The sequence below is a fragment of the Rhopilema esculentum genome, chromosome 11, assembly GCF_057945365.1.
Source record: "Rhopilema esculentum isolate cy_ngs chromosome 11, ASM5794536v1, whole genome shotgun sequence".
Classification (NCBI taxonomy): Eukaryota; Metazoa; Cnidaria; class Scyphozoa; order Rhizostomeae; family Rhizostomatidae; genus Rhopilema; species Rhopilema esculentum.
Window position 1 is genome coordinate 11,278,043 of NC_142825.1, and position 27,223 is coordinate 11,305,265.

Here is a 27,223-nt window from a genome sequence, read left to right on the forward strand (position 1 = left end):
TTTCTGACGTGACATGTTGAATAAGATTAAATTCAGATCCTCCTTAAAAAGCGCCCCTCAAAGCTATTTTAGACTAGGGTACCTATACCCAGTCTTCCTTTGGTCTTCCTCCACATCTTTTAAACTAAGCAATTTAAAAACCCGAAACTTACTTTTCTGGTATGACATGCTGAATAAGATGAAATTCAGATCCTTCTTAAAAGCGCGCCTCAAAGCTATTTTAGACTAGGGTACCTATACCCAGTCTTCCTTTGGTCTTCCTCCACATCTTTTAAACTAAGCAATTTAAAAACCCGAAACTTACTTTTCTGGTATGACATGCTGAATAAGATGAAATTCAGATCCTCCTTAAAAAGCGTCCCTCAAAGCTATTTTAGACTATACCCAGTCTTCCTTTGGTCTTCCTCCACATCTTTTAAACTATGCAAAGTAAAAACCCAAAACTTTGCTTTCTGACGTGACATGTTGAATAAGATGAAATTCATATCCTCCTTAAAAAGCGCCCCTCAAACCTATTTTAGACTAGGGTACCTATACCCATTCTTCCTTTGGTCTTCCTCCACATCTTTTAAACTATGCAAAGTAAAAACCCAAAACTTTGCTTTCTGACGTGACATGTTGAATAAGATGAAATTCATATCCTCCTTAAAAAGCGCCCCTCAAAGCTATTTTAGACTAGGGTACCTATACCCAGTCTTCCTTTGGTCTTCCTCCACATCTTTTAAACTATGCAAAGTAAAAACCCAAAACTTTGCTTTCTGGTATGACATGCTGAATAAGATGAAATTTAGATCCTCCTTAAATTGCGCCCCTCAAAGCTATTTTAGACTAGGGTACCTATACCCAGTCTTTCTTTGGTCTGCCTCCACATCTTTTAAACTATGCAAAGTAAAAACCCAAAACTTTGCTTTCTGGTATGACATGCTGAATAAGATTAAATTCAGATCCTTCTTAAAAGCGCCCCTCAAAGCTATTTTAGACTAGGGTACCTACACCCAGTCTTCCTTTGGTCTTCCTCCACATCTTTAAACTATGCAAAGTAAAAACCCAAAACTTACTTTTCTGGTATGACATGCTGAATAAGATGAAATTCAGATCCTCCTTAAAAAGCGTCCCTCAAAGCTATTTTAGACTAGGGTACCTATACCCAGTCTTCCTTTGGTCTTCCTCCACGTCTTTTAAACTATGCAAAGTAAAAACCCAAAACTTACTTTTCTGGTATGACATGCTGAATAAGATGAAATTCAGATCCTCCTTAAAAAGCGTCCCTCAAAGCTATTTTAGACTAGGGTACCTATACCCAGTCTTCTTTTGGTCTTCCTCCACATCTTTTAAACTATGCAAAGTAAAAACCCAAAACTTTTCTTTCCGACGTGACATGTTGAATAAGATTAAATTCAGATGCTTCTTAAAAGCGCCCCTCAAAGCTATTTTAGACTAGGGTACCTATACCCAGTCTTCCTTTGGTCTTCCTTCACATCTTTTAAACTATGCAAAGTAAAAACCCAAAACTTTGCTTGCTGACGTGACATGTTGAATAAGATGAAATTCATATCCTCCTTAAAAAGCGCCCCTCAAAGCTATTTTAGACTACGGTACCTATACCCAGTCTTCCTTTGGTCTTCCTCCACATCTTTTAAACTATGTAATTTAAAAACCCAAAACTTACTTTTCTGGTATGACATGCTGAATAAGATGAAATTCAGATCCTCCTTAAAAAACGCCCCTCAAAGCTATTTTAGACTAGGGTACCTATACCCAGTCTTCCTTTGGTCTTCCTCCACATCTTTTAAACTATGCAATTTAAAAACCCGAAACTTACTTTTCTGGTATGACATGCTGAATAAGATGAAATTCAGATCCTCCTTAAAAAGCGCCCCTCAAAGCTATTTTAGACTAGGGTACCTATACCCAGTCTTCCTTTGGTCTTCCTCTACATCTTTTAAACTATGCAAAGTTAAAACCCAAAACTTTGCTTTCTGACGTGACATGTTGAATAAGATTAAATTCAGATCCTTCTTAAAAGCGCCCCTCAAAGCTATTTTAGACTAGGGTGCCTATACCGAGTCTTCCTTTGGTCTTCCTCCACATCTTTTATAATATGCAAAGTAAAAACCCAAAACTTTGCTTTCTGACGTGACATGTTGAATAAGATTAAATTCAGATCCTTCTTAAAAGCGCCCCTCAAAGCTATTTTAGACTAGGGTGCCTATACCCAGTCTTCCTTTGGTCTTCCTTCACATCTTTTAAACTATGCAAAGTAAAAACCCAAAACTTTGCTTGCTGACGTGACATGTTGAATAAGATGAAATTCATATCCTCCTTAAAAAGCGCCCCTCAAAGCTATTTTAGACTACGGTACCTATACCCAGTCTTCCTTTGGTCTTCCTCCACATCTTTTAAACTATGCAATTTAAAAACCCGAAACTTACTTTTCTGGTATGACATGCTAAATAAGATGAAATTCAGATCCTCCTTAAGAAGCGCTTTTTGATACTTTATTTAAAGTTGGATAAAATTTCTAACTTAATTATAAAAATTACAATAAGCTAATTAATACCAACTAACATACCCGACGGGCTCAGTCAGTTTGTCAAATGTATATCATGTGAGTTCCGAAAAACACAGAGAAAGGGTGGTCTGAAAGCTAGAATCCTGGGACATAGAATCTCAAAAATAGGGTTGCTTTTTTACTCAGTCAGAGAACCATAACAAGGGTAGGAATTTACTGACATGATGTTACGGAGAGGTTTTTTGGTAAATCAATGGTTATTGAAATGCAACAAATTCTGCAGTGGCATCTAGTTATGTCTATTGCTCAAATCCCAGATAAGAAATTAAAGTCTTTGTTTAAGGATGTTACACTCAAACAGGTCATGAAATCAGCTGTGCATGAAATCAGCTGTTCCATTTTTCCATTGTTGCTAAAACCTTGCACTGCACTGATCAAATAATTGTTAAACTATGATGGAAAACAATGCCTAGGAAAATATGTCAGTCACTTTTATAGTTTCTAAAAATTGTCAACTTGTTACTTTCAATCCCTTTCGCATTTTCAGATTAACACTGCCAATTAATCAGTTTCAGTTTCATTTATTGGTAAAATCAATCCTTTATACAATTTAACACAATTACTACACAATTAAAAATTTACAATATATATACCATACAGATAAAAGGAAAGTACGCTACAGATACTGGGAAAAACAACATGATTGTATTCACGTTTGATTATGGAAGAGCTCTCTAAATAGAGTAACTATGGGCCCATTAAAACAAAGAAACCTGAAAAAGATTAAAACAAAACGAAAATCAGATGTTTATTAAAAAATCACAATCCTCTTGGTATACGCAATTTGTTTCATTTCATTTATTTTACTACAGTTACCATGCAAACTTATGACTAGCTGGGTGTGCCTTTTGTCCCAATGTGAACAACCCAACCCATTTACTCAAAATTGTTCCAGTGAACATCTGGCAGAGAACTGAAAACAACTGGTTACATTTTAATATGCAAATCAAATCAAATCATAGGCCTTTTCACCATTTTAACAAAAGTTTAATTTATTTCTGTACCCTCGAAACGATGTTGGAATCGATAATGAGGCTCCACGATTGCAAAAGGTTGAGTCTCTCAGAAAGCACAATATTTATTTTCTGTGCTTGACTATGGATCTTATATTAGACATTTTTTGTTGCTTGAGCTTGAGAATATTCTCAGTGAAAAGGGTCGCAAAATTTGGCAAAGTCAGAGAAAAGGGTACATTTTAAGCAACTCAGAATTAGAGATTAGGGTCCCGTTTCTACTTTCAGGAACAAACATGATATATGTTTGACCAACTGACTGAGCCCGCCAGGCTAACATAACAACAAGATGAAGAAAAATATGTGTATGTAAGGTCGTAAACTTAGATGATCCATATAATCTATATATCTATGTGATGTGTCCTAGATTAGGTACATACTGAGTGCAAAATTTGCAGGTGCATTGAATCGCAGTTTGTTTTATTTGCCTTTTGACGAATTCTAGAATGGTTACATTTCTAATTTCAGTTGGTATACTGTTCCAAATTTGACTACACCTGTAAGATACTGTTTCAGTTCCATATATCTTGGCTTGGTTTTTTATTGAAAAATTTCTCATTTCTGAGAGGATATGAAGACTCATGAAATTTGAAAATATCATTTATAAAATCTGGATTTTGGTTGATCTTGGTTAAATACAGTTCTATGGCTAATCTCTGCAGGTTTTGTTGATGTATTGTTGAGGCATTATCTTTCATAAGTGAACCTTCAAAAGATGAGTGTTAGTCGTTATTTTCCACCCTTAGTGCTATTTCATGAACATTGTTGATTTAGTTGTTCATTTTTCGGCTATAAAACATCCAGACAATGGGGCAATATTTGTAATAGGTAGTGATAAACGACTTCTTTAACAGTTTTCTCTTTTACTCACATTTAAATAAGGCGCTACTCTGGCAAGGGCACTAATTGTTTTCCCGGCTTCATTACAAATATTTTTTTATGTGATGATCAAACATTAGATGGTTATCAAGTTCTACTCCAAGAAGTTTTTCTTTATCTGTGTTTCTGATTAAGTAATCCTCAATTTTAACTTCACTCTCCCCAGAATCTGCCCTCTGAGGTTCTATAATCATATATTTACATTTATTCTTATTTAGAGGCATGTTATTTAAAGTTTTTATCTCAGATTCTATCACTAATTGTTTGCCCTTTTATCCACATTGTGTTATCATCAGCATAATTACATATGTCACTTTCGTTTAGTAATAGAAAAGTATCATTTCTAAAAATATTGAACAATAATGGTCCTAATACAGATCCATGTGGGACTCCCTCAATTATATCTCCCCATTCACTGCAGTTAGAGTTCAGTTTTACTTTCTAGGCACTGCCTTGGAGATAACTGTATCATAGCTGCAACGCATTAAGCCATATGCATGTAACTTTGCAATTAATAAGTATTGTGGTTAGCAGTCAAATGCTTTTGAAAAGTCTATCAACATGGTACCAGCAATCATTTTCTCATCAATACATTCTTTTAGATCTTCAGCAAGGCGCAGACGGGCATGTCGTGTACTATAACCTTCTCTAAAACCACATAGTAGAGGAGATTATATACTTTTCATAGGTACATAGATTTGTTTGTACATGACTCTTTCAAATGAGTTACTTGTTGATGGTAAGACACTTATTGGTCTAAGGTTCTCCTTTTTTGTTGAGTTATCCCTTTTAAAAATTGGGTTTGCATCAGCCATTTTCATTTCTTTAGGAAAGATGCATGTTTCAATAGCATTGTTGAATAGATAAGTTAGTATGTTATTTGGTCGTTGGTATTTTTCACAAACTTTGATAGCCTAAACCAACCCATGGTAACAACTAGCGGGAAGTCGGTTGATCATTTTCCCTAGGGACTCAAGGTGTAAGGAACCTCGTAAAGTAAAGAAGTCTTCTTAAAAGTTATTCACTAATGAAACGTAACAGAAGTATGGCTTCAAAATACTAAACTATTTTCAACGAAAGATATTGACTGCAAAGAACGTGTTTGCCAGATTTTTTCCCCCGCTTTGCTAGCAGGAGATCCACATTTGCTCATTTGCCCCTTGAACTTGCCTAATGCAATATAAGCCAGTACTAAATAATCAAACAATCATTATACTGTATGCCAGAATCAAAACTGCTTGCTAATCATATATATAATTTCAATTCCGTAAAGATAAGCCAGACTTTCCATGGAATGTTTCCTAATAAAGTTTATTTTCAAGCGTATTTCCCAGTGAAGAAAAAACTGCTACTGGGTAGGAAAATGAAAAGAAAGAATAGGAAGAAAGTAAAAAATTAACTTTTATGTTATTATGTTATTCAAGAAGTCACTATTATGTTATTATCAGGAACGACTTGTCAAAAGTGTAATCGGTGGATCTCTTGTTCGAGATATCAATCATGAAATAAAAAATCATCAATGAATTGCTCTTCCAGCTACAAAATTAAAGGGCGTGGTCAGTAAATATTTCCTACGGGTGGGGTTCCACTCAAAAGTCACCTTTTTCATTTAAATGAGCAGGAAAATCATGGGCTGCCACTGCACCGATACATACTTTTTATAAGAATGAAGTCTATAAGAATATGAAGCTTCAAATTTCTTCACTAAACAAAACGAATGTCACTTTCAACACATCAATAAAGATTTGAACTTTTTTTTCATCTTAAAGAGAACTTGCAACAAATTTTTTTAAGAATTAGTAGAGTCAATTATCTAAGATCCGTGAAAGATGTCTGGGGAACTAGGTTTGAATGCATTTTCAAGGGCAGCAAGACCCGCTGATTAAAGCTAGCTTGAGCAACCCTCATTCTCATGGCTGCCTCAAATGGCTGCAATTTACATCCAAAACATCACCCTTTGCATACATTCCGATGCACATAAACATACTTTTTGCTTCAAACATGTTAGAAAATTGGAAATTAACAGCCAATACAATAAACTTATATAAATTTATTTCTAGTCTATTTTTAGAACTTGTCACATGACCATGTTTACAAAAATCGGAGTTATAGTTGCAATGTGCCCGTGCACAGTCGATTCCTTCATAAAACGTATTTGTATGAATTCGTATGTCTCACAGTGCGACAAAGATGCAGTAAACAATCTTAAACATAAGCAACAAAACTTCCTTTAACTTCCATAGAAACACTTCTAGCAAATGTTTTATTCGAAGAAAAGGCAAAACAGAACTAAAACGTTGAATTTGAGAAGGGACGTCTACCCTTGCAAAATTAAAGTAAGAATCTTAATCATGTTCATTTTTATTTTCCTCTCCATATGTTGTCGATTCATCACTTTCAGTCTCACTTTCATCATTGCTTGTATCTGAATTTCGGGGCCAACGTGCTGTTGTTATTCTTAGCTCTGGAGGAAATGCAGCAGATCTATACCGTAGAGGTACACATTTTCCCTCAAGAATTTGCCAACCATATTGTATAGAGATGGTGAATCATCAGGCCTGTCAAAGTGCAGCCAAGCATATGCTTGATATGCAACACGTAGAGCCCTTAGATAGTGGGATTCCTCATCCGGTGGTAGCCTGGCAGTTGACTTTCGCTTCATTGTACACCACTTCTTTGCACGTGCTTCACCTAAGCTTTAGCTTGTTTTGTCATTGTACACACATTTGATTGTGAATGTCTCCAAATTTTTAACAGTACTGTCAGAGACGGGATGCGTCTTTCCAACAGATGAAATGAGAGATTTAAAGTCACTCACTTTTGCCAATAGATCGAATATCGCTTTCTTTCCTTGACCAAAGAAGCTTGAAATAGCATCTGTTCCACTGTTAGTATGAAGAGGTATAATGACCTTAGCCCTTTTTTCGTGCAGAGTTCCTGCAGTCGTAAATAGACCGTTGCCGTTTCAATCCAAGTGTAACTTTTTCCTTTATGTGCAGCGTAAGCACACATTTTTATATTATTGTTCAGGTTGGAAACATTAAAACACAACATCGTTTGCTATATCCTTATTTATTAACAGAACATAACGTTAGCCGCTCTCCATCTCTAACTACATCTCAACATCAATCAACTGGAGAGCTGGTAACGAGTAATACATAATTATAATTTATGCAGCTTAAGCAATTGAACATTACACATGTCACAACAACATCTGTGTCCTCTCCTGCATCAACTACCACATCATTCATGATCCCAACTGATCTCATCTTTGAATAGATATACAAAAGTACTATGTTTGCTTCAGAATGTTCACATTCATACTCTTCAACACGGCAATGGGGTGACACGGAAATGTCTTCACATTTGTTACGAATAGAGTAGATAACCTTAACCTCCTTTGCTTCCCCAAAGAATGCAAATTCTTGTTTCTGTATTCTGTATTCCGTAAAGAATTTCTGTATTCTCCCTTTATTCTCTATATTTGCAAACATATGATCGAACTCCCTTTTTGCAAGAAATTTACCATTTTTGAGCAGGTAGATTTTTCTTGAGCCACCAACATAGCTGTTGACACCTTGGTAACGTTACGTTACATATAGGGACGTTACATATAGGGACGAAGGTTGAAACTCAAAGTAGGAAGCTCCGACTTCATGTCCAAATCAAACGGCTTTTTCAGTGACATACATAATGTCACATACCTGCCATTACAACTCATCCAATAGACCCATCAGGTGTATTCGTAAGTATGATTTTACTATAGCTCGTTGATATAACTGTTACTATAACAGAATCAAACATTTTTCGACCAATAATCTCGCCACATTCTCTATGGACAACGATATTGTGGCGTCTGATACAAGGAAACATGCACATGGCGAAATACAACGTTTACACTAATTAATTGGGGCCTCAAATGGGGCCCCTGAAACAGATTAGGCATCCCAACCCCCCCCCCCCCCCACCCCTTGTTCCAAACTTTCAACAGCCCTGTCCTCCATCCATTCTATACATACAAACCCATTCCCAGATTAGGTACCCTCTTTCTTCCTCTACCCAACCCATTTGGCACGCCCTTCCCATAGCCACACCCAACCCCTCCAACTCTAACTTTATTCTGTTATGCACAGGTGATACTTTTAACCCTTCCCATTTCTCCCAGCCCTTCATTCCCAGAGCCACGCCGTACCATGTTTATCCTCTTCACCCACTCAATTGAAATGCCTCCATACACTCTACAGTCCTACTTTAGTAAGCACTCTGTGTTGATTGCTACTTTTTATTGATCGTTATAATATATATATTTTTTATTTGTATTTCCTGTCCTTTGCAACCGTGATCCTGGACGCAGGATTGCGAGGGGTGCCTACGAGAAATGGACATACCGAATTAAAGCCCCGAAATGTCCCTCGTGGGTTTCTGGCTGATGAGTTGCTTTTTTATCATTTTCTGCCCACTTACAAGCTAGTTGCTTAAAACATACAAGGGCACACACAACCACCCCCCATTTTGGATTTTAAACTTTTATTCACACATTGGTTTTTTAGTTTTTACCTTCTATGCTTATAAAAACAAAAATTAAAGGGAGCGAACTTGTGCACAAAAAGAGGCGAAAATTAAAGAGGCGAAAATTAAAGGGAACCAAAATTGAAGGTAGGCTAAATTTGAAGGGACTAAGGTACTGGGGCACCCTATACTGGGGGAAACGCTACCAATATGGTTGGAAATCAGTGGCTTCTGTAGAAAATGACATCCAAGTGAGGGTGCCAGGACAGAAAAAGCGCTGATATCAAATGAGTGTGAGTGATAAGCTCCTCCAGTTCGCGTTTGCATGGACTCCGACGCAAGTTGGAAAGTGGGGGGAGGAGGCAAGAGAGATTTTAACAATCAAAACAAAAGAATTTTTAAAAAGCTCTATTGTTTTGCTAAAAACTAAAGGGGCCAGGGCCCCCCGACTCCCCCCCCCCCCTTCGTCGGAGGCCCTGGTTAGCCTTTTTCTTTCTCCTCTTCTTCTGACGTGCTGTGGGTGTGTCTAATGCGTCATTATTGGCCTGTTCTAGACCAAGTAAAGCTTCATAATGATCTCCTGCTATGTTTCAATGTTTTTTCTTTTTATCCTTCTTTTTCTTGCATGTAAATTCCCCACAAAGATTGGCGAACAGTCAATCCAAAGGGCACTTCATGCACAAATTTTAGAGGCACTGATGCATGAGATTCAATGGTGGAAATACCACATCACTGAACTTTGCAAGAAGCTTTCTAGGGCTATCTGACCATTTCCTGCTTCCTACTCTCATCTGCCTCTATAGCTCATTATTTTCATCTTGGTGCATTGGAGCCTTAACTGCGAAAAATATCTTAATCTATTATGCCGACTTCAGAAGAAAATTGCTACAAGTTGGATTGCCGGGGAAACTTTGAAACACTTTTGGTACAGGGGCTTGCAAGACTTGTGACCGAGGAATTGTGACCGAGGAATTTGATCGAGGCGATCTATCCCGGGAACAGATATTTTGTACAGGGGAGTGTCTTGCCTCAACCGGGGCAGGATTTTGCTTAAATTATTTCGCCGGGAAATCGCCGGGGCACTTAGACAGGGGTGTTTGAATGCTTTTGTCAGGATTGGTTCAATGAAAAGCTATTTACCTTGCATTGGAAAGAGCTGCTTGATGTTTTTCTTTTGCTCTTGAGATTGGAGGCTATAGAATTACATTTTTGAAGACATCTCATCCAAATAATGTATTAAAACTGTGAAGTTTGAAACGGACGTTTGCCACTTTGAACTTCACACGGTAAGCCTGAATTATAGTCTCGTTTAAAAAGAAACCACTGGTCTTTGCAAACTAAGTGTCTTTATGTCACATGTTAACTGGGGAATATTTGTTTTTTAAATCAATTTTCACTTTAACTAATGCAAACAAACGTGTATCGTGAAAAACTTTCTGGGGCCACCAACCTACGTCGGTACGCCACTGACCTGTAGCACTTGATAGAGCAACAAAAGTTTGGGTACAGGTACCCTAATCTAAAAATAGTTTTTGGGAGCCTTTTTAAAGTGGGGTCTGCATCTCATCTTCTTCAGCATATCAACTTGTGTACTCGTACCAAATTTTATGCTTGTATCGTAAAATGCACAATTCTTCCTAATTTTGAGATTGAGTGGCTGCACTATATTTTCTAGCTGAGAATTTTTAATTAAACTAATTTTTAGAACGAGTCAACAAAACCTAAACGATTATTTTCTCCTTAAAATATGACTTTTTCAAATTACGTTTTTTTGAACAAGAAACTTAAAAACATGAAAATAACATGAAAATGAATAACATGAACATGAAAATTAAAGTTGTCTAATGATCGCATTAAGCTTGAAACTCGAAGTAGCAACTAAGAACCGTCCTGTCCTATAAACCAAAAACTTTTCCAAAGATGTGTTTCAAAATATATGAAACAAAACAGCAATAGCAAAATTTCACTACGGTTATTAGGACGTTGAATGAAAAAATTTTTATTTGCTGCCCCCCCCCCCAATTTAGAATGAGTGGCGTGGGCCCTGTATCTCCTCGATCTTATCTAGTGAAAGACTAACACTACATCTTTGAGTCCAATGCATCAGAGTCTGGAGTGTGGAGTGCAATCAGTGCTAAATGGCAAAAGGAAATATTACCACCGAATCCAACGGGTGAAAACAAACTCCTTCTGTGAACACAACATCCATAAAAAACTGTATTATTGTTGACCAAAAGATGTTGTATTTTCACTTAATGTATGTGAGATTTCCAAAAAGCATCTTGAAAAAATGAGACAACCTTTGAGTCAGTGAATCTTACAGTCTGTGAGATTTACTAATTGGTTTGAGATTCACAGTATTCAAAGTCCGTGAGATTCTGCATCTATGGTTTATCAACAGAAAATTCCCTATAAACCAGGCAGCACGGCGCAGGGGATTGGGAAGGCTTTACCCCCCCCCCCCCGCACTATTTGCAAAAAATGCAAAAAAATGTGAATCACCACTGAAGCCTCTTTTCATTTGATTTTGGCCCAATCCCCCCTCCCCCCACTTCTCTCATGCTCCGAATCACCTGTAAACCATGAAGGAAACCGACTACCAAACCATGAAGGATACATAGACTGGTCTGTCATTCTTTTTCTTATTTCCTTTATATTTCAAACTCAAAACTCAAACTCAAAACATTTTTTCCAGCAAATTATAATTAATTATTATAAAATAGCATTTAAAAAGAACTGTGTTTAATTGCCCATTTTGATTGCTCCGTTGCCCTGGCCACTTCTAACCTGCTGACGACTTCAAAATTAAAATAATTTGGGGTCTTTTCTTCGTAAAATTTTGCAAATATATCACCTTTGGCTTTTTACAGACAAAAGCTAAGTTTCTGCCGTTTGCTGTTAATAACATGGAATATTTTGTGTATGAGCAAGAACCTTATGTTTAGTTAAATAAACCAAAGTCCTTTATATTTGTTTGATTCATTCTGATTGCAACAAAATTATTATATATAATTTGCTTCTTTTAGATAACAAGCAAGTTGGATGTTACCAAGAAATAGAAAATTTCAAGAAACAGCCTTCAAATCAATTTTCTCTTGATACCTGCAGAGCCTCTTGTCAAAAAGCAAGCTTCACTTATGCTTTTTCCCAGTTCTCAGGTCAGTGTTTTTGTGGAAATGTCATTAATGTCAAAACTTCTGTAGAGAAAAACTGTTACGTACCATGTAAGGCTGACATTTCAAGAAAATGTGGAAGCCCTTTTGCAGAATCAGTCTATTTTGCATCATAATAATTTCAACCCTTTTTTAAATCATAAAACAGTGATATACTCCTTTTTGTAATTGTAGCTTTCACATCTAACCAGGCACTATAGTAAAAAAACAGAATAATAGAAACTTTAACCATTCATTGCAAGGCAAACCCCTCTTTAACCACTCTATCAAGCCAGGTTTTCTTTGCAATAAGTTCATGAAATATTAGATGTGACCTGTTGAGTATATTTTGTCCGAAAAGTAGTACAAAAGACATCATAAAATTGATTACATATTATAGAAATAGAGTAAGACAGAAAGTATTATGCTTTTGAAAGTATAATGCTTCAGAACTGTTTTCAGCTGAACATAAAGTCTTTGTGTGTCACATTCCAAAGAGTTTTGAAATTATGTCCAAGCATTATTCTAGATTTTTCTTGCTTTCAGTATCTTGTTTCAGTGAAAAGAAAGATTTTTTGATTGAACTAAGGTTCTTATTACTCCAAGAGATACTTACATACTCAGAAAATTTTGAAAATGATATTTTAAGTACAAACAGCAAACAAATTCTATATAGTAAAAAATGAACTTAAAGTAACATTACAATGGCCATGCAATTTTGGGATACTATAACTTTTTCAAAGTCCTGTAGTTTTGATCAGCTTCTATTCAAGAAAATATGGTATCCTTTTTTAAAGAAAAAATTTAAAGAAAAGCTGTAAAAGATTGCCTTCCCACTTGACGTTCATTCATTGAAAGTCATACCTATTTACATTTTGGACATGAATGAAAAAAAGATGATCAAGAATAGATATACCATATTTCCTCTAAAGAACTCTGCAGCGATTATTACAAACTCCAAATTTTGGATGCGGTGTTCAATAGAGGGCAGAGTTTATCAGAGGGCAGCGTTTTATACAAAATGAAAAGTTTTTCAGATGAAAATAGCGATGAAAAAAGATTAAAAATAACAGACTTTAAACAATGTTTTCTTTTTCAAAAACATGTAATAAAGATTGTGTGAACAATTTTTGAAAGTTCACAAAAGATGTTTGAAAGTTCACACGTTATGGAATTGTCAAGGAATGTCAATACTCCTGCCTTCGTCAGGGTCCTCGTCTTGATGACATAAAAACTTTCATAGCTTTTGAATAGTGATGTATTTTCTATTAAACCCTGCTTCAAGATTCGGTGTTCAATAGAGGGTGACCTTTATCAGAGGGCGGCGTTTTTTCCAAATGGTTGGCTGAAGGTGTGACACTCAATAGAGGGCAGCATTTATCAGAGGGCTGCATTTATTAGCGGAAATACAGTAAGTGCCAAGATGGCATAGTGGAAGAAATGCTGGAGAGGATACACTGTCAGAGTGCAGACAGTGTGCGAGTTCCCTAGTGGTAGCATCCAGCCAAAAAGTAGCCCTCTTCTACTTTTGGCTAATTATGTTTTGAGAAATTTTCCTAAGGGCTTCCTTGTACTTTTTGAAGAAACACATTCCTTGGTACATCAATATATTTTAACTGGTACATGGTGCTAAAATGTTTCTACCCCACATTGAAAAGTATGGCACTTTTGGAGCCATTATATCAACAACACTCCACTCCAGTGTAAGCTGGTATGCAAAATAATATGATAAAGTAAAGCAAAATATACGAGAAGAGCAAAACCAGTTGGGGACAGGGTGGCACAGGGATTTAGCCCCTTGAAATGTTTTGGTGTTTAGCTAATATGGCCAATTTGTCTCTTAATGCCAAGCCAGAAGCTTTCTAACATACTTTTGAATGATTAATTGATGTCATTCTACACCATTGAAAAGGCTGCAAGTGTTAAATAATCATGCAGCATTATATCATTCAAAAGAGAAACCTAGCACTGGCAACAATTTTCCATTATTGGATTATCAAAATATAAAAAACTTTATGTCATGTTTAGTCTGAAGATACAATGGGAACGCTTTTTGCAGTACTGGATGAATGTTATTAGGAGGGTCAAACAGTCTGTTATTGACTGGGATGTATTGTACTGCTTGTCATAAATTCAGTGTTTTTCAACCTTTGAAAAAAAGTCATACCATACAAAAATTTTTCAAGTTTCCAAAATTTAATGGTACTAGACTGGTATTGCTAGTGTTACTGGAAGTAGCCACTGTTTCACTCTTTTACCAGTGGTATTTATAAGGAAAATCACAAATCCAGATGTATTTTTAGCAAGAGCGCAGTAAAATCTCTGTCATGTGACATACTTTGCTGACATTCAGCCTTTTAATTAAAATGTCTAATAGTTATAAAGCACCATAATAGTAATAGTTACAATTTTTGGAGGACTATGTATGTACTTTTTTGGAAGATACAATCATTTTAATATACCGTAAATATCATGTAGCTTCATCTGGAAGAAGGTTCTTCTTTCTCAACTCACAAGCTTTTTCGTATGGTGGATTGATAGGCCCTTGGGTGGGTGGCAAACTTTTGTACTCGCATTCAGATTTGTCAGATTTAAGTGGATAGTTCATGTCAGAATCAAAAGAGCTCAGGTCGCCACAAGCAACAAAAGGGACAAGGACCCTGTTTGCACCTGAAAGTTTGCTAAAATCTGCATCTTCAGCCTTTAGCAGTGGATTTGCCATGGTTGGCTTATATCCTTCAGGCTGACAATAGTTCTGACAGACAATAAATGACTCAATACTTGAGCTTCTGCTGCTTGATGGCTTTGCTATAACAACTGACTTGAAAAACAGACTAAGCTGGGACCAAAGCAGATCAACATCTTTACCTCGAAATATTTTTGCAACAAAGTTGCCCCCAGGTTTCAAGACATGCGTCGTGATATTGAATGCTGCCAGCAACAGCTGTCCTTGAATAAATTCGTCAAGATCGTGTAAGCCGGTTACATCGGGGGCACCATCACAAACGACTAGATCTGCATATTCACCTTCAAAATGAGAGATTATTTTCTTTGCTGTCCCAACATTTGTGATGTCTCCTTGAATTTGAATTACACCTGGAAGCGGCGCCATAGCCTGAAGGTCTACCGCCACAATCTTGCCACTCTGTCCAGGTCGTTCTCCGATAAGTTTTTTGCTCAGCACCTGACTCCAGCTTCCCGGTGCTGCACAAAGATCCACAACCTTTGAAACGCCATCGAAAAGATTAAATTGCTCATTCAGTTGAAGAAGCTTGAAAGCACTTCTGGCACGCCATCCTCCCTCTTTTGCAAGTCTATAATATACATCCCGTTTATCTTTCGATGACCTGCCCATATTCTTTGATTTGGGTGTTCTTGTAGTTAAAACCACAACTACCAAGGATAGGCTATCGATCACTCGGAAACTTCTCAATGCTCACCTCTAAATTGTGTCAAATTTCTGTTACTCCATTATTATTAAATTCCATATTCTTTAAGCCTCCTTCTGGAGTAGAGCAATAAGCGCCCGATTAGCGCCCGATAGCATAGGGGAAAAATGCATGACGCTGGTCATGGCGGCACGGAATCGCGGGCGCAAATACTCCACATGGCTTCAACATATGCAGTAAAAACTTCAAAGTCAAAGTATAAAAGTTAATTGTTTTCGGAAATCTAGTAGACATACTACTGGATGAAACTTATAAAACAGAAATTCTTGATCAAGTTAAATCAATGAAGAACTTTTAATCATTATTTCAAAACAACAAACAAAATTGCAGGTAAATATCGAAGTATCTACATTTATATAAAATTACAATATTTATTAAGATGAAACATTGTTGCGATAAAAAAGGTAACTTACAGAAAAATCTAGCTATTGCTACAAAACGAAACTATTGCCAAAGAAATTGCCAAGCATCAAGGTTTTCCCTGATTATTATCATTTCTTTTGATTGTATTGCCTTTTCATGGAAAATAAAAGAAACTGGCCGCTACTTTTGATTATTATGAGTGTGACTTCGTGGTCGATAATGAATATGAAAGAGTTAAATTGTCGCGAGAAAAAGGGTAACCTACAGAGAAATATAGATTTTGCTACAAAACAAAACTATTGCCAAAGTAATTGCCAAGCATCAAGGTTTTCCCTGATTATTATCACTTCTTTTGATTGTATTGCCTTTTCATTGAAAAAAAAAGAAACTGGCCGCTACTTTTGATTATTATGAATTTGACTTCGTGGTCGATAATGAATATGAAAGAGTTAAATTGTCGCGAGAAAAAGGGTAACCTACAGAGAAATATAGATTTTGCTACAAAACAAAACTATTGCCAAAGTAATTGCCAAGCATCAAGGTTTTCCCTGATTATTATCACTTCTTTTGATTGTATTGCCTTTTCATTGAAAAAAAAGAAACTGGCCGCTACTTTTGATTATTATGAATTTGACTTCGTGGTCGATAATGAATATGAAAGAGTTAAATTGTCGCGAGAAAAAGGGTAACCTACAGAAAATTATAGATTTAGCTACAAAACAAAACTATTGCCAAAGTAATTGCCAAGCATCAAGGTTTTCCCTGATTATTATCACTTCTTTTGATTGTATTGCCTTTTCATGGAAAATAAAAGAAACTGACCGCTACTTTTGATCATTATGAATGTGACTTCTTGGTCGATAATGAATATGAAAGAGTTAAATTGTCGCGAGAAAAAGGGTAACCTACAGAGAAATATAGATTTTGCTACAAAACGAAACTATTGCCAAAGTAATTGCCAAGCATCAAGGTTTTCCCTGATTATTATCATTTCTTTTGATTGTATTGCCTTTTCATTGAAAAAAAAAGAAACTGGCCGCTACTTTTGATTATTATGAATTTGACTTCGTGGTCGATAATGAATATGAAAGAGTTAAATTGTCGCGAGAAAAAGGGTAACCTACAGAAAATTATAGATTTAGCTACAAAACAAAACTATTGCCAAAGTAATTGCCAAGCATCAAGGTTTTCCCTGATTATTATCATTTCTTTTGATTGTATTGCCTTTTCATGGAAAATAAAATAAACTGGCCGCTACTTTTGATTATTATGAGTGTGACTTCGTGGTCGATAATGAATATGAAAGAGTTAAATTGTCGCGAGAAAAAGGGTAACCTACAGAAAATTATAGATTTTGCTACAAAACAAAACTATTGCCAAAGTAATTGCCAAGCATCAAGGTTTTCCCTGATTATTATCACTTCTTTTGATTGTATCGCCTTTTCATGGAAAATAAAAGAAACTGGCCGCTACTTTTGTTTATTATGAATGTGACTTCGTGGTCGATAATGAATATGAAAGAGTTAAATTGTCGCGAGAAAAAGGGTAACCTACAGAGAAATATAGATTTTGCTACAAAACAAAACTATTGCCAAAGAAATTGCCAAGCATCAAGGTTTTCCCTGATTATTATCATTTCTTTTGATTGTATTGCCTTTTCATTGAAAAAAAAAGAAACTGACCGCTACTTTTGATTATTATGAGTGTGACTTCGTGGTCGATAATGAATATGAAAGAGTTAAATTGTCGCGAGAAAAAGGGTAACCTACAGAGAAATATAGATTTTGCTACAAAACAAAACTATTGCCAAAGTAATTGCCAAGCATCAAGGTTTTCCCTGATTATTATCATTTCTTTTGATTGTATTGCCTTTTCATTGAAAAAAAAAGAAACTGGCCGCTACTTTTGATTATTATGAATTTGACTTCGTGGTCGATAATGAATATGAAAGAGTTAAATTGTCGCGAGAAAAAGGGTAACCTACAGAGAAATATAGATTTTGCTACAAAACAAAACTATTGCCAAAGTAATTGCCAAGCATCAAGGTTTTCCCTGATTATTATCATTTCTTTTGATTGTATTGCCTTTTCATTGAAAATAAAAGAAACTGGCCGCTACTTTTGATTATTATGAGTGTGACTTCGTGGTCGATAATGAATATGAAAGAGTTAAATTGTCGCGAGAAAAAGGGTAACCTACAGAGAAATCTAGCTATTGCTACAAAACAAAACTATTGCCAAAGTAATTGCCAAGCATCAAGGTTTTCCCTGATTATTATCATTTCTTTTGATTGTATTGCCTTTTCATTGAAAAAAAAAGAAACTGGCCGCTACTTTTGATTATTATGAATTTGACTTCGTGGTCGATAATGAATATGAAAGAGTTAAATTGTCGCGAGAAAAAGGGTAACCTACAGAGAAATCTAGCTATTGCTACAAAACAAAACTATTGCCAAAGTAATTGCCAAGCATCAAGGTTTTCCCTGATTATTATCATTTCTTTTGATTGTATTGCCTTTTCATGGAAAATAAAAGAAACTGGCCGCTACTTTTGATTATTATGAATGTGACTTCGTGGTCGATAATGAATATGAAAGAGTTAAATTGTCGCGAGAAAAAGGGTAACCTACAGAGAAATATAGATTTTGCTACAAAACAAAACTATTGCCAAAGTAATTGCCAAGCATCAAGGTTTTCCCTGATTATTATCATTTCTTTTGATTGTATTGCCTTTTCATGGAAAATAAAGAAACTGGCCGCTACTTTTGATTATTATGAGTGTGACTTCGTGGTCGATAATGAATATGAAAGAGTTAAATTGTCGCGAGAAAAAGGGTAACCTACAGAGAAATCTAGCTATTGCTACAAAACAAAACTATTGCCAAAGTAATTGCCAAGCATCAAGGTTTTCCCTGATTATTATCATTTCTTTTGATTGTATTGCCTTTTCATGGAAAATAAAAGAAACTGGCCGCTACTTTTGATTATTATGAATGTGACTTCGTGGTCGATAATGAATATGAAAGAGTTAAATTGTCGCGAGAAAAAGGGTAACCTACAGAAAAATATAGATTTTGCTACAAAACAAAACTATTGCCAAAGTAATTGCCAAGCATCAAGGTTTTCCCTGATTATTATCATTACTTTTGATTGTATTGCCTTTTCATGGAAAATAAAAGAAACTGGCCGCTACTTTTGATTATTATGAATGTGACTTCGTGGTCGATAATGAATATGAAAGAGTTAAATTGTCGCGAGAAAAAGGGTAACCTACAGAAAAATATAGATTTTGCTACAAAACAAAACTATTGCCAAAGTAATTGCCAAGCATCAAGGTTTTCCCTGATTATTATCATTTCTTTTGATTGTATTGCCTTTTCATGGAAAATAAAAGAAACTGGCCGCTACTTTTGATTATTATGAATGTGACTTCGTGGTCGATAATGAATATGAAAGAGTTAAATTGTCGCGATAAAAAGGGTAACCTACAGAAAAATATAGATTTTGCTACAAAACGAAACTATTGCCAAAGTAATTGCCAAGCATCAAGGTTTTCCCTGATTATTATCATTACTTTTGATTGTATTGCCTTTTCATGGAAAATAAAAGAAACTGGCCGCTACTTTTGATTATTATGAATGTGACTTCGTGGTCGATAATGAATATGAAAGAGTTAAATTGTCGCGAGAAAAAGGGTAACCTACAGAAAAATATAGATTTTGCTACAAAACAAAACTATTGCCAAAGTAATTGCCAAGCATCAAGGTTTTCCCTGATTATTATCATTTCTTTTGATTGTATTGCCTTTTCATGGAAAATAAAAGAAACTGGCCGCTACTTTTGATTATTATGAATGTGACTTCGTGGTCGATAATGAATATGAAAGAGTTAAATTGTCGCGAGAAAAAGGGTAACCTACAGAAAAATATAGATTTTGCTACAAAACGAAACTATTGCCAAAGTAATTGCCAAGCATCAAGGTTTTCCCTGATTATTATCATTACTTTTGATTGTATTGCCTTTTCATGGAAAATAAAAGAAACTGGCCGCTACTTTTGATTATTATGAATGTGACTTCGTGGTCGATAATGAATATGAAAGAGTTAAATTGTCGCGATAAAAAGGGTAACCTACAGAAAAATATAGATTTTGCTACAAAACGAAACTATTGCCAAAGTAATTGCCAAGCATCAAGGTTTTCCCTGATTATTATCATTTCTTTTGATTGTATTGCCTTTTCATTGAAAATAAAGAAACTGGCCGCTACTTTTGATTATTATGAATGTGACTTCGTGGTCGATAATGAATATGAAAGAGTTGAATTGTCGCGAGAAAAAGGGTAACCTACAGAAAAATATAGATTTTGCTACAAAACAAAACTATTGCCAAAGTAATTGCCAAGCATCAAGGTTTTCCCTGATTATTATCATTTCTTTTGATTGTATTGCCTTTTCATTGAAAAAGGAGGGAAGTTGCCGTTACTTTTGGTCATAAATGTTACTTCGTGATCGTTCATGTTCAAAAGAAATGGCATCTTCCCTCCTTTTTACCCCAGTGGCGGATCCAGACTACCGCGATTACCGCTCGAGCGGTAGGCAGATTATTCAAAAAATTATAGAAACAAGGACCATTTTCATGTTTATCCTACTACTTTGATTAAACCATATTTAATTATTGAAAATATTTGATCGCGCTGCAAACCAAGCCTTTCTTCCTAGGAACATGCCTGAAATTTCCACAGAGACAGAAATATGTTTTAATCCTTATCCTTATGGAAATTGCGTGCCAATTGCCGAGCCACATGTTTGCAAATAGAAGGGTAGCATGAGGGGATGATGAAATCATGCCTTGCTAGCTAGGGGGGTTGAGTCGGTGTAGAGCGGATTCGAGCTGCATTGAGCGGTAGTCAGCCTGCCTAAACCAATCAAATCGTCAGAAATCACTACCAACCTGGGGGGATTCATACAAACTTTGTTGACAACCAATGAACAACCGAGTTGACTACCGCTCAGATGGGGGGTTGAGTAGTACTGCCGCTCAACACGGCTCAAACGTTACAAAAAGATGGGGGATGCCTACATATTCTGCAAGTGGGCAAACTGTAACTTCAAAGCCGATATGACCCATTATTCTGTACAATACACAACTATTCGTAGGAATATATTTTTAAAGAATATTAAACTAAAAGTCAGTCCCACAATATTCGCCAAAAGTATGATTCTTTGTTTAACAAAAGTTGCTCTCAATAATTGCAAATTTTATCTAGCTTTTTAAACTTGTAATTTTCAACAGGTCTGATTTTCATAAGTAATTGTCCGACTAAATGCGAGTTTTAGGCGACACTTCAAAATTCTGCCAAATGTATTTTTTTCTAATTCTATGGTGTTCCTCGTCTAAATGCCGTAAATTTTTTTTAGAATATCCATCCTCAGAATATTGAATAAGATTATTTATTTCTTCCCAAGCTTGTTGTAAGGATACATGAAATTTCAGTAAAGCACCGCTTGTCTCTTGAAAATGGTCTACATAAGAAAATATAGAAAGCAATAATCATTTGAGAAAACCGGGTGTGACCAAGAAATGGGTGTGGTATAAAGGGTGTGGTCAACCCTCTATCTCAATTCGGCGGTAGTCAGATTTTTGGCTGGATCCGCCACTGTTACCCCCCCCCCCCCTCTCAGCAACAGCCTCTAAACAACAGAATGGGAAGTTTTAAATTGGCCTTTTAGATTGAACGTTTTATCGGTACCAAAGTATTATGTTATGTCATTTTTTTGTCATAATTCTAATATCAGACATTGAAAATGTGCCCTTTTTGAGTAGCTGCCCCCGCCTCCTCAAAATGCTTCCGGCGCCCCTGGCTGTCCCCTTTCTCTGTAGTTCTTGCAAAAGTTAAAATGCACATAAAGGTACAGGTTTTCTTTGGCAAAAACCAGTTATTTTCAAAAGATTGCATGGACTGTTTTGCCTTCAATTAAATTCACACGATTGCGGCCTTTCAGCTAGCACCCTAGCCAATGCTTGCACAAAAAATTTGGATGTGCCTAATTGCCGGGGGGTCAGAATTAATTTTATGTTCAGAATTAATTGCCGGGGGGTTCTAATTACCGGGGGGTCTTAATTATCAAGGTATATATACCAAATACTCAAAATGCACTTGAAATCAGTACGCTTATTTCGCTATTTTTTAGCTACCATTTATCATCGACAGTATTTAGCTTATGTTACGCTTGTTTCACTACAGTAATTAGCACAAAATTGCCAAAATCAATTGGCGGGGGGTCCTAACAAGAGCGGGGGGTTGGAAAAATTCTCAAAAATTAAAAACCTGGGGTGGGACGGCAATTTGGCACCTAAGAGTACATTTTTATTGACGTTGAGATGCATAACTAACCAATCCTGCCAGTTTTATATTTTTCATTGCGGCATCCATAGAATTGAACACAATTATGATGCTCTAATGCCAATTTTGTAATGTCCAGATCAGAGCATATTTTCTCGTGCATATTTTTATTTGAAGGAAGTTTCTACTGCTTTTTATGGCATGCATCTTTATCAGGCAACACCACCCTGTGTCAGTGGCGGACATTGCGGGCATGTGGGGGTAAACCGCCCCCAGGTTTTGCTAAATTGTCGGTTTTGTTGGTAAAATTATGTCATTTGTCGGCAAATTTGCGTGCTTTTGTGGGCATTGCCCCCCCCCCCCACACTTCAAAAATGAATTTCCGCCGCTGCCCTGTATATCCTGTAAATATTTCCTGTCTCCAATGCAAACAGTGATATCAAAAGGAAAATTTATTTTTTGAGTTGTCCTCTTTCTATCGCTACTTCGGTTCGGTTTTCAGTAAAATTAAAACACTTTACAAAAAAATTACCAGTTCTTGAATTATGGGTGTTGAAATTTGTCTTAGTTAACCCCTGGTTTAGAATGCCATTAATAGTTTGAATAAAGGTGGCCGGATGTTTCTAGAGTCAGTGGCGTAGATAGAGGGAGTCAGGTGTGGCGAAAGCCCCCCCCCCCCTTTCTAAAGATAATCTGCAATTTTAACGGAAAATTTCTGATCTTGTTGGATTTACACTCGGTTTTCCTCTTCTTTCCAAGTGTAACATTTTGAAAGGAAATATTTTAAAGCTGAATATAACAATCTCTGTTTCAAGAGGTATGGTACTTAAAAAATTTTTCAAAGAAGAAGACCAGAAAAACTTCAAGTAGTATGATTTTTGACACTTGACTTGGAATACATTATAGGACTTTATATTCGTTTTATTTCATTTCTAATGTAGATGTCTTATGTTCAATTTCATGAAAGGTTTAAAATGCCTTTTAGAATTTTTGTCGGAAAATTCCAATTTTCGCCCCTCCTACAAATTTTCCTATCTACATCACTGTTTAGGGTACTCTTTTGAATGAAATTCGTTTTTGGAGAGATTTGCAATTCCTTTAGGCTTTAGTTATTTACCATCAGCTGGTTAAATCAAGAATAAAGATTTTTGGGAATGATTCGTTTATCCTCGTGTTTTTTCCTCTCTATCTTATCTAAATTAGCCTGAATTTCAATGTTATCATTTTCATAAATTCTTTCAAAGTACGGTTTTCCTTCTCCCGCGAAAGACCCTTCCTCTATCCAAGGTTGGTCATATTTTTAAAAGTTTATCCATGGTTATTTTGCTACAGCTATCATTGACAGCTATGTAAAAGGTTATATGTAGTTCCCTTTACAAATGATGGGCCATTTCCGGGAAAGATCGCCTGTTGTTTAGTAGTTCCTATGGAAATGTTTACCTCCTGTTCATACAGACCTGTTCTCCTTTGTTGAACTTTGATAAATTATTGACGACTATGGCCTAGCACAGAGGCGGAAAATCATAGCTTGCACGAGTGTTTTGCCTGGGATAATTATCCACTAAATATTGAAGGTAAAGTTAGTTTGTTTAGATTGTCACCACAGTAAGACTTCAATGCACTTTCTGGTTTTTGCGTGAAAGAATCTTGAGCGTGTCCACTACACTTGAATTGAAGGTGAGATGACAACATTGGCCTGATCAAGGCAAGCGAAAGTTCAGCAGATTATCAAAACCGAACAGTAGCTAAGCATAATTATTTGAAGACGATAATGAAAGGAAAGAACAAACTACTTATTTTCTGAAAGAAATAGAGCCAAAGTCAAGTTGTAACACCAAGAGGAAGGAGACCGGACTTTTGTCTGCCACTTCGATCAAATGGTGCATTGATCTTTCCTCTTCTGATTGCAGTATATTGATCAGATTAAGTTCACGGAGGGTGAGATGATTGTACAAACTTATTGGGTAGATCTTTGAATGCAGCAATTAACAAATCGACGTCTTCGGCTTGAAATCAGCATCGAATCGTTATCGTCTGGTAGATTGTCACTTCACTTTGTAAACAAATGCAATATTGGATGTACTGGCTATTTAAAAATGTTATCAAGAAACTGCTAGGTGTTCATATAGGTTGCTGGTATTCATATTCAAATATCAAGATTTTGTAGGCCTTCAACGAGTAAACGACGTAACTATTCGACAATTGTAAGAGTGGATCTCCTTCATTTGTTTGGCATTGACAACCACCTTTTCCGTTGTCTAAGGGTGATATCATGATAGCTTTTGTCATGTCCTGATGAGGAACCAAAACGTGACATGGTTCTTTCTAATCAAACATGCACTGCTCAATCATTGTCAACAAATTCATTGAAACAGATTATAGAAATGATAACACTAAGCATTGTTGGTTTCTCAGCGCTCATTGGTAATTGCCTTGTCATTGCTGTCATCAGCAGAAGTCACAGAGTACAATGGGTGACAAATCTATTTGTGGCCCATCTAGCCATAGTGAACTTAAGCATTCCATTCTTTGCAGTACCATTTTACTTTCACTGGATTTTTAAAGGAGCTTGGGCACTTGGCAGTCTGTCATGCAAACTGGTACATTTTGCTCACTACTTGAATGCAGGTATCTCAGTATGCATGCTTACATGTATGGCACTGGATCGATATTATGTCGTTGTTCACCCACTTACTCTTCATCTGAGAAGATCCCAAACGTTTCAGCTCATTACGTTCATCTGGGTCTTTATCATATTTATATGTACACCAGCTTTGTATTTTTATGAACTGAAGACAACATCTTGTGGAAGAGTATGCAGTGTAGAGAACAGCTTAGGATCATGGGGTGGGTTCTTTATTGTTTTTAGTCTTTGTGGATTTTTCTCCCCGCTCTTCATCTTGATCTTTCTATATATTCTTGTGGTCAAAGCAATCTATGAAAGAGATGTATTTGCAAAGAAGCAAGACAAAGGACAGAGTTATGCTGCTGCTGCTTCCCAACGAATCCACACAGAGGGGCCAAAGTGCCAGCAAAAGTCTCTTGGTAGGGTTCCAAAAACTAAGCGAACAGTTATCAAAATGTTGATGATTCAGAATGCTATTTTCATAGTCTGTTGGATACCATATTTCGTTGCAGAATTTAGCAAGCTTTGGAGGCCTTCAGATTATGATGTAAATACTGCATATCTCTGGCTTAGCTTCTCAAACTCTACCATAAACCCTGTGCTGTATGCCATATTTAACAGTAACTTCAGAAAAGGGTGTAGACATTTAGTTAATCTGAATCTATCACAGCCATATGCCTTACAAGCACTTCAGAGGCGACATCAAGTAGGGGTCACAGAGAGTAGTCACAGAGGCAGTGAGGATGAAGGTGCCATAAAAGATTATGTTGTTATAAAGCAGTCAAGACATACAGTTTTGTTTCATAAAGAACAAAATGCTGCACCACAACAATCAGAGGGTGTCACAACTGCAGATCTGAACAGTAAACAACTTGTTAAGATTTTTCAGGCCTCATCTGCTGGTTGTGTAGATGCTTGGGCCTAAGATTATATATGATTTGCATTTCAGAAATCTATCAACATTTTTGAATATCTTAAACTTAATCTATTCATATCATCATACTGATTTACAATTCAGAAAATTCTGTGTATCCTTTTGTTTTCTTAAAGTAAAATAATTAAAGTTTGATCCTCTGTAAATACAAGTGTCAACCTAGAATTATCTTTAGTCTCTATAAATGAATTAAATTTGTTTTCAATATCAAAATCATAACTTCCCTGATTTCATGCTTAACAGCCAAAAAATAATAGCCACCATTTTGCATATTCAGATTTGAAAATTCTGGCTACAAATGTGCAGCTTGTATATGTTACTGGTTCTAAATTGACTCAAACAGCTTCAAAAGCCTTGTTTCCAAGACCTGTTTTGCTTTTATAATGCTTTGCAAAAAGCACTTTCTAGGGGTGGGCAACAGCCCCTGTTGCCATTTGATAGGTGGTGCAAGAGGGGTCAAATTGACCATTTCATTAAAGTGCCCTTGACCACCACCTTTTTAATTTTCAAGAGATTCTTGTGAAATTCTGACTGTAGGGCCTTATTCTCTTGACATTTCTAAAAAATTCCTTATGCCAAAAGCTAGCCATAGAAAATCTAAATAAAATGACAGTTATGACAGAGTTTTTAGATGTTAGGAATTGTCTTTCAAATGCCCTTTTACTGAAACCAGATCCCTTGTCCCTTGGTCCTCCTGATGTTTTCTGAAGTGGATTAAAAACAGCAAATGATAACTTACCCAGGTGATTTTCAGTTATTATTTTTGTTGAGTTATCTACTTATGCTCTTTTTGCTTTTATTTTTACATTTCTCCTTTCCTCAATGAAATGTGAAAGGCAGCTCTAGCTCTTCCTTTACCCCCGACAGAAGATAGGATCGTTTTTTTCTCAACTTTCAGGTTTCTGTTGTATCTAGATTTATGAGGGTTGAAATACAAATGTCCTCTACTATTGGATGCAATTATACATCTACCAAAACTTTGGATTCTAAAGATTAGTATGATGTGAGAGTCTATCCACTTTGGAAAAAATGGAACAGTTTCAAAAATTTCAAAAAACTGTAAAAATTTTCTGTATTTTTAATACAGAATAAAGTTTTTCTTGAACTTATGCTGCTTTTGTTTTATTTCTCATCTTAAATTTATCAAAAATTTCTTCACTACTTTAAAAAAGCAAATATTTGGAGAAGAAAGGGTGTGAAGTGACAGGTAAGGAGGCTTAGGGGTACTCCACCATACCCATTCCAAGTCCTTTTATGGCATCGTAAACATAACCACACGCAATAAACTTTTTGGAGAGAAGGGAAAAAGCCTTTGCAATATTGATCAATTTTGTGAGTGCAGCTGTCTCCTGTATTTTGAATCAAATCCAAAGAATATATTATT

The 27,223-nt window shown here is 36.1% G+C and overlaps 3 protein-coding genes across 7 annotated transcripts in view; 2 read left to right on the forward strand and 1 right to left on the reverse strand.

The window, feature by feature from the left end:
• Positions 1-12,648, forward strand: part of LOC135694035 (sushi, von Willebrand factor type A, EGF and pentraxin domain-containing protein 1) — a 72,215-nt gene extending 59,567 nt beyond the window's left edge. For all 5 annotated transcript variants that reach the window (XM_089111314.1, XM_089111315.1, XM_065212675.2 and 2 more), the window contains one exon: positions 12,000-12,648. In XM_089111314.1, the coding sequence (XP_088967440.1) occupies positions 12,000-12,262 (263 nt within the window). In that variant the 3' untranslated portion in view covers positions 12,263-12,648. The remainder of the gene's footprint in view (positions 1-11,999) is intronic.
• A 133-nt stretch (positions 12,649-12,781) lies between these two features.
• On the reverse strand, positions 12,782-15,626 carry LOC135694038 (tRNA (cytidine(32)/guanosine(34)-2'-O)-methyltransferase-like). The gene has a single exon (XM_065212679.2). It carries the CDS (start codon positions 15,478-15,480, stop codon positions 14,596-14,598), a length of 885 nt encoding a protein of 294 aa, XP_065068751.1. The 5' UTR covers positions 15,481-15,626; the 3' UTR covers positions 12,782-14,595.
• A 7,508-nt stretch (positions 15,627-23,134) lies between these two features.
• Positions 23,135-26,944, forward strand: LOC135694037 (putative G protein-coupled receptor 19). Its single transcript, XM_065212678.2, has one exon. The coding sequence runs from the start codon at positions 24,595-24,597 to the stop codon at positions 25,828-25,830; it is 1,236 nt and encodes a 411-aa protein (XP_065068750.2). The 5' UTR covers positions 23,135-24,594; the 3' UTR covers positions 25,831-26,944.
• Positions 26,945-27,223: the final 279 nt, after the last annotated feature.

What these genes read in the sequence shown, in the direction of transcription:
- LOC135694038 (XM_065212679.2), bottom strand. Translation starts at nt 15,480, where the DNA reads ATGGGCAGGTCATCGAAAGATAAACGGGATGTATATTATAGACTTGCA.
- LOC135694037 (XM_065212678.2), top strand. Translation starts at nt 24,595, where the DNA reads ATGGTTCTTTCTAATCAAACATGCACTGCTCAATCATTGTCAACAAAT.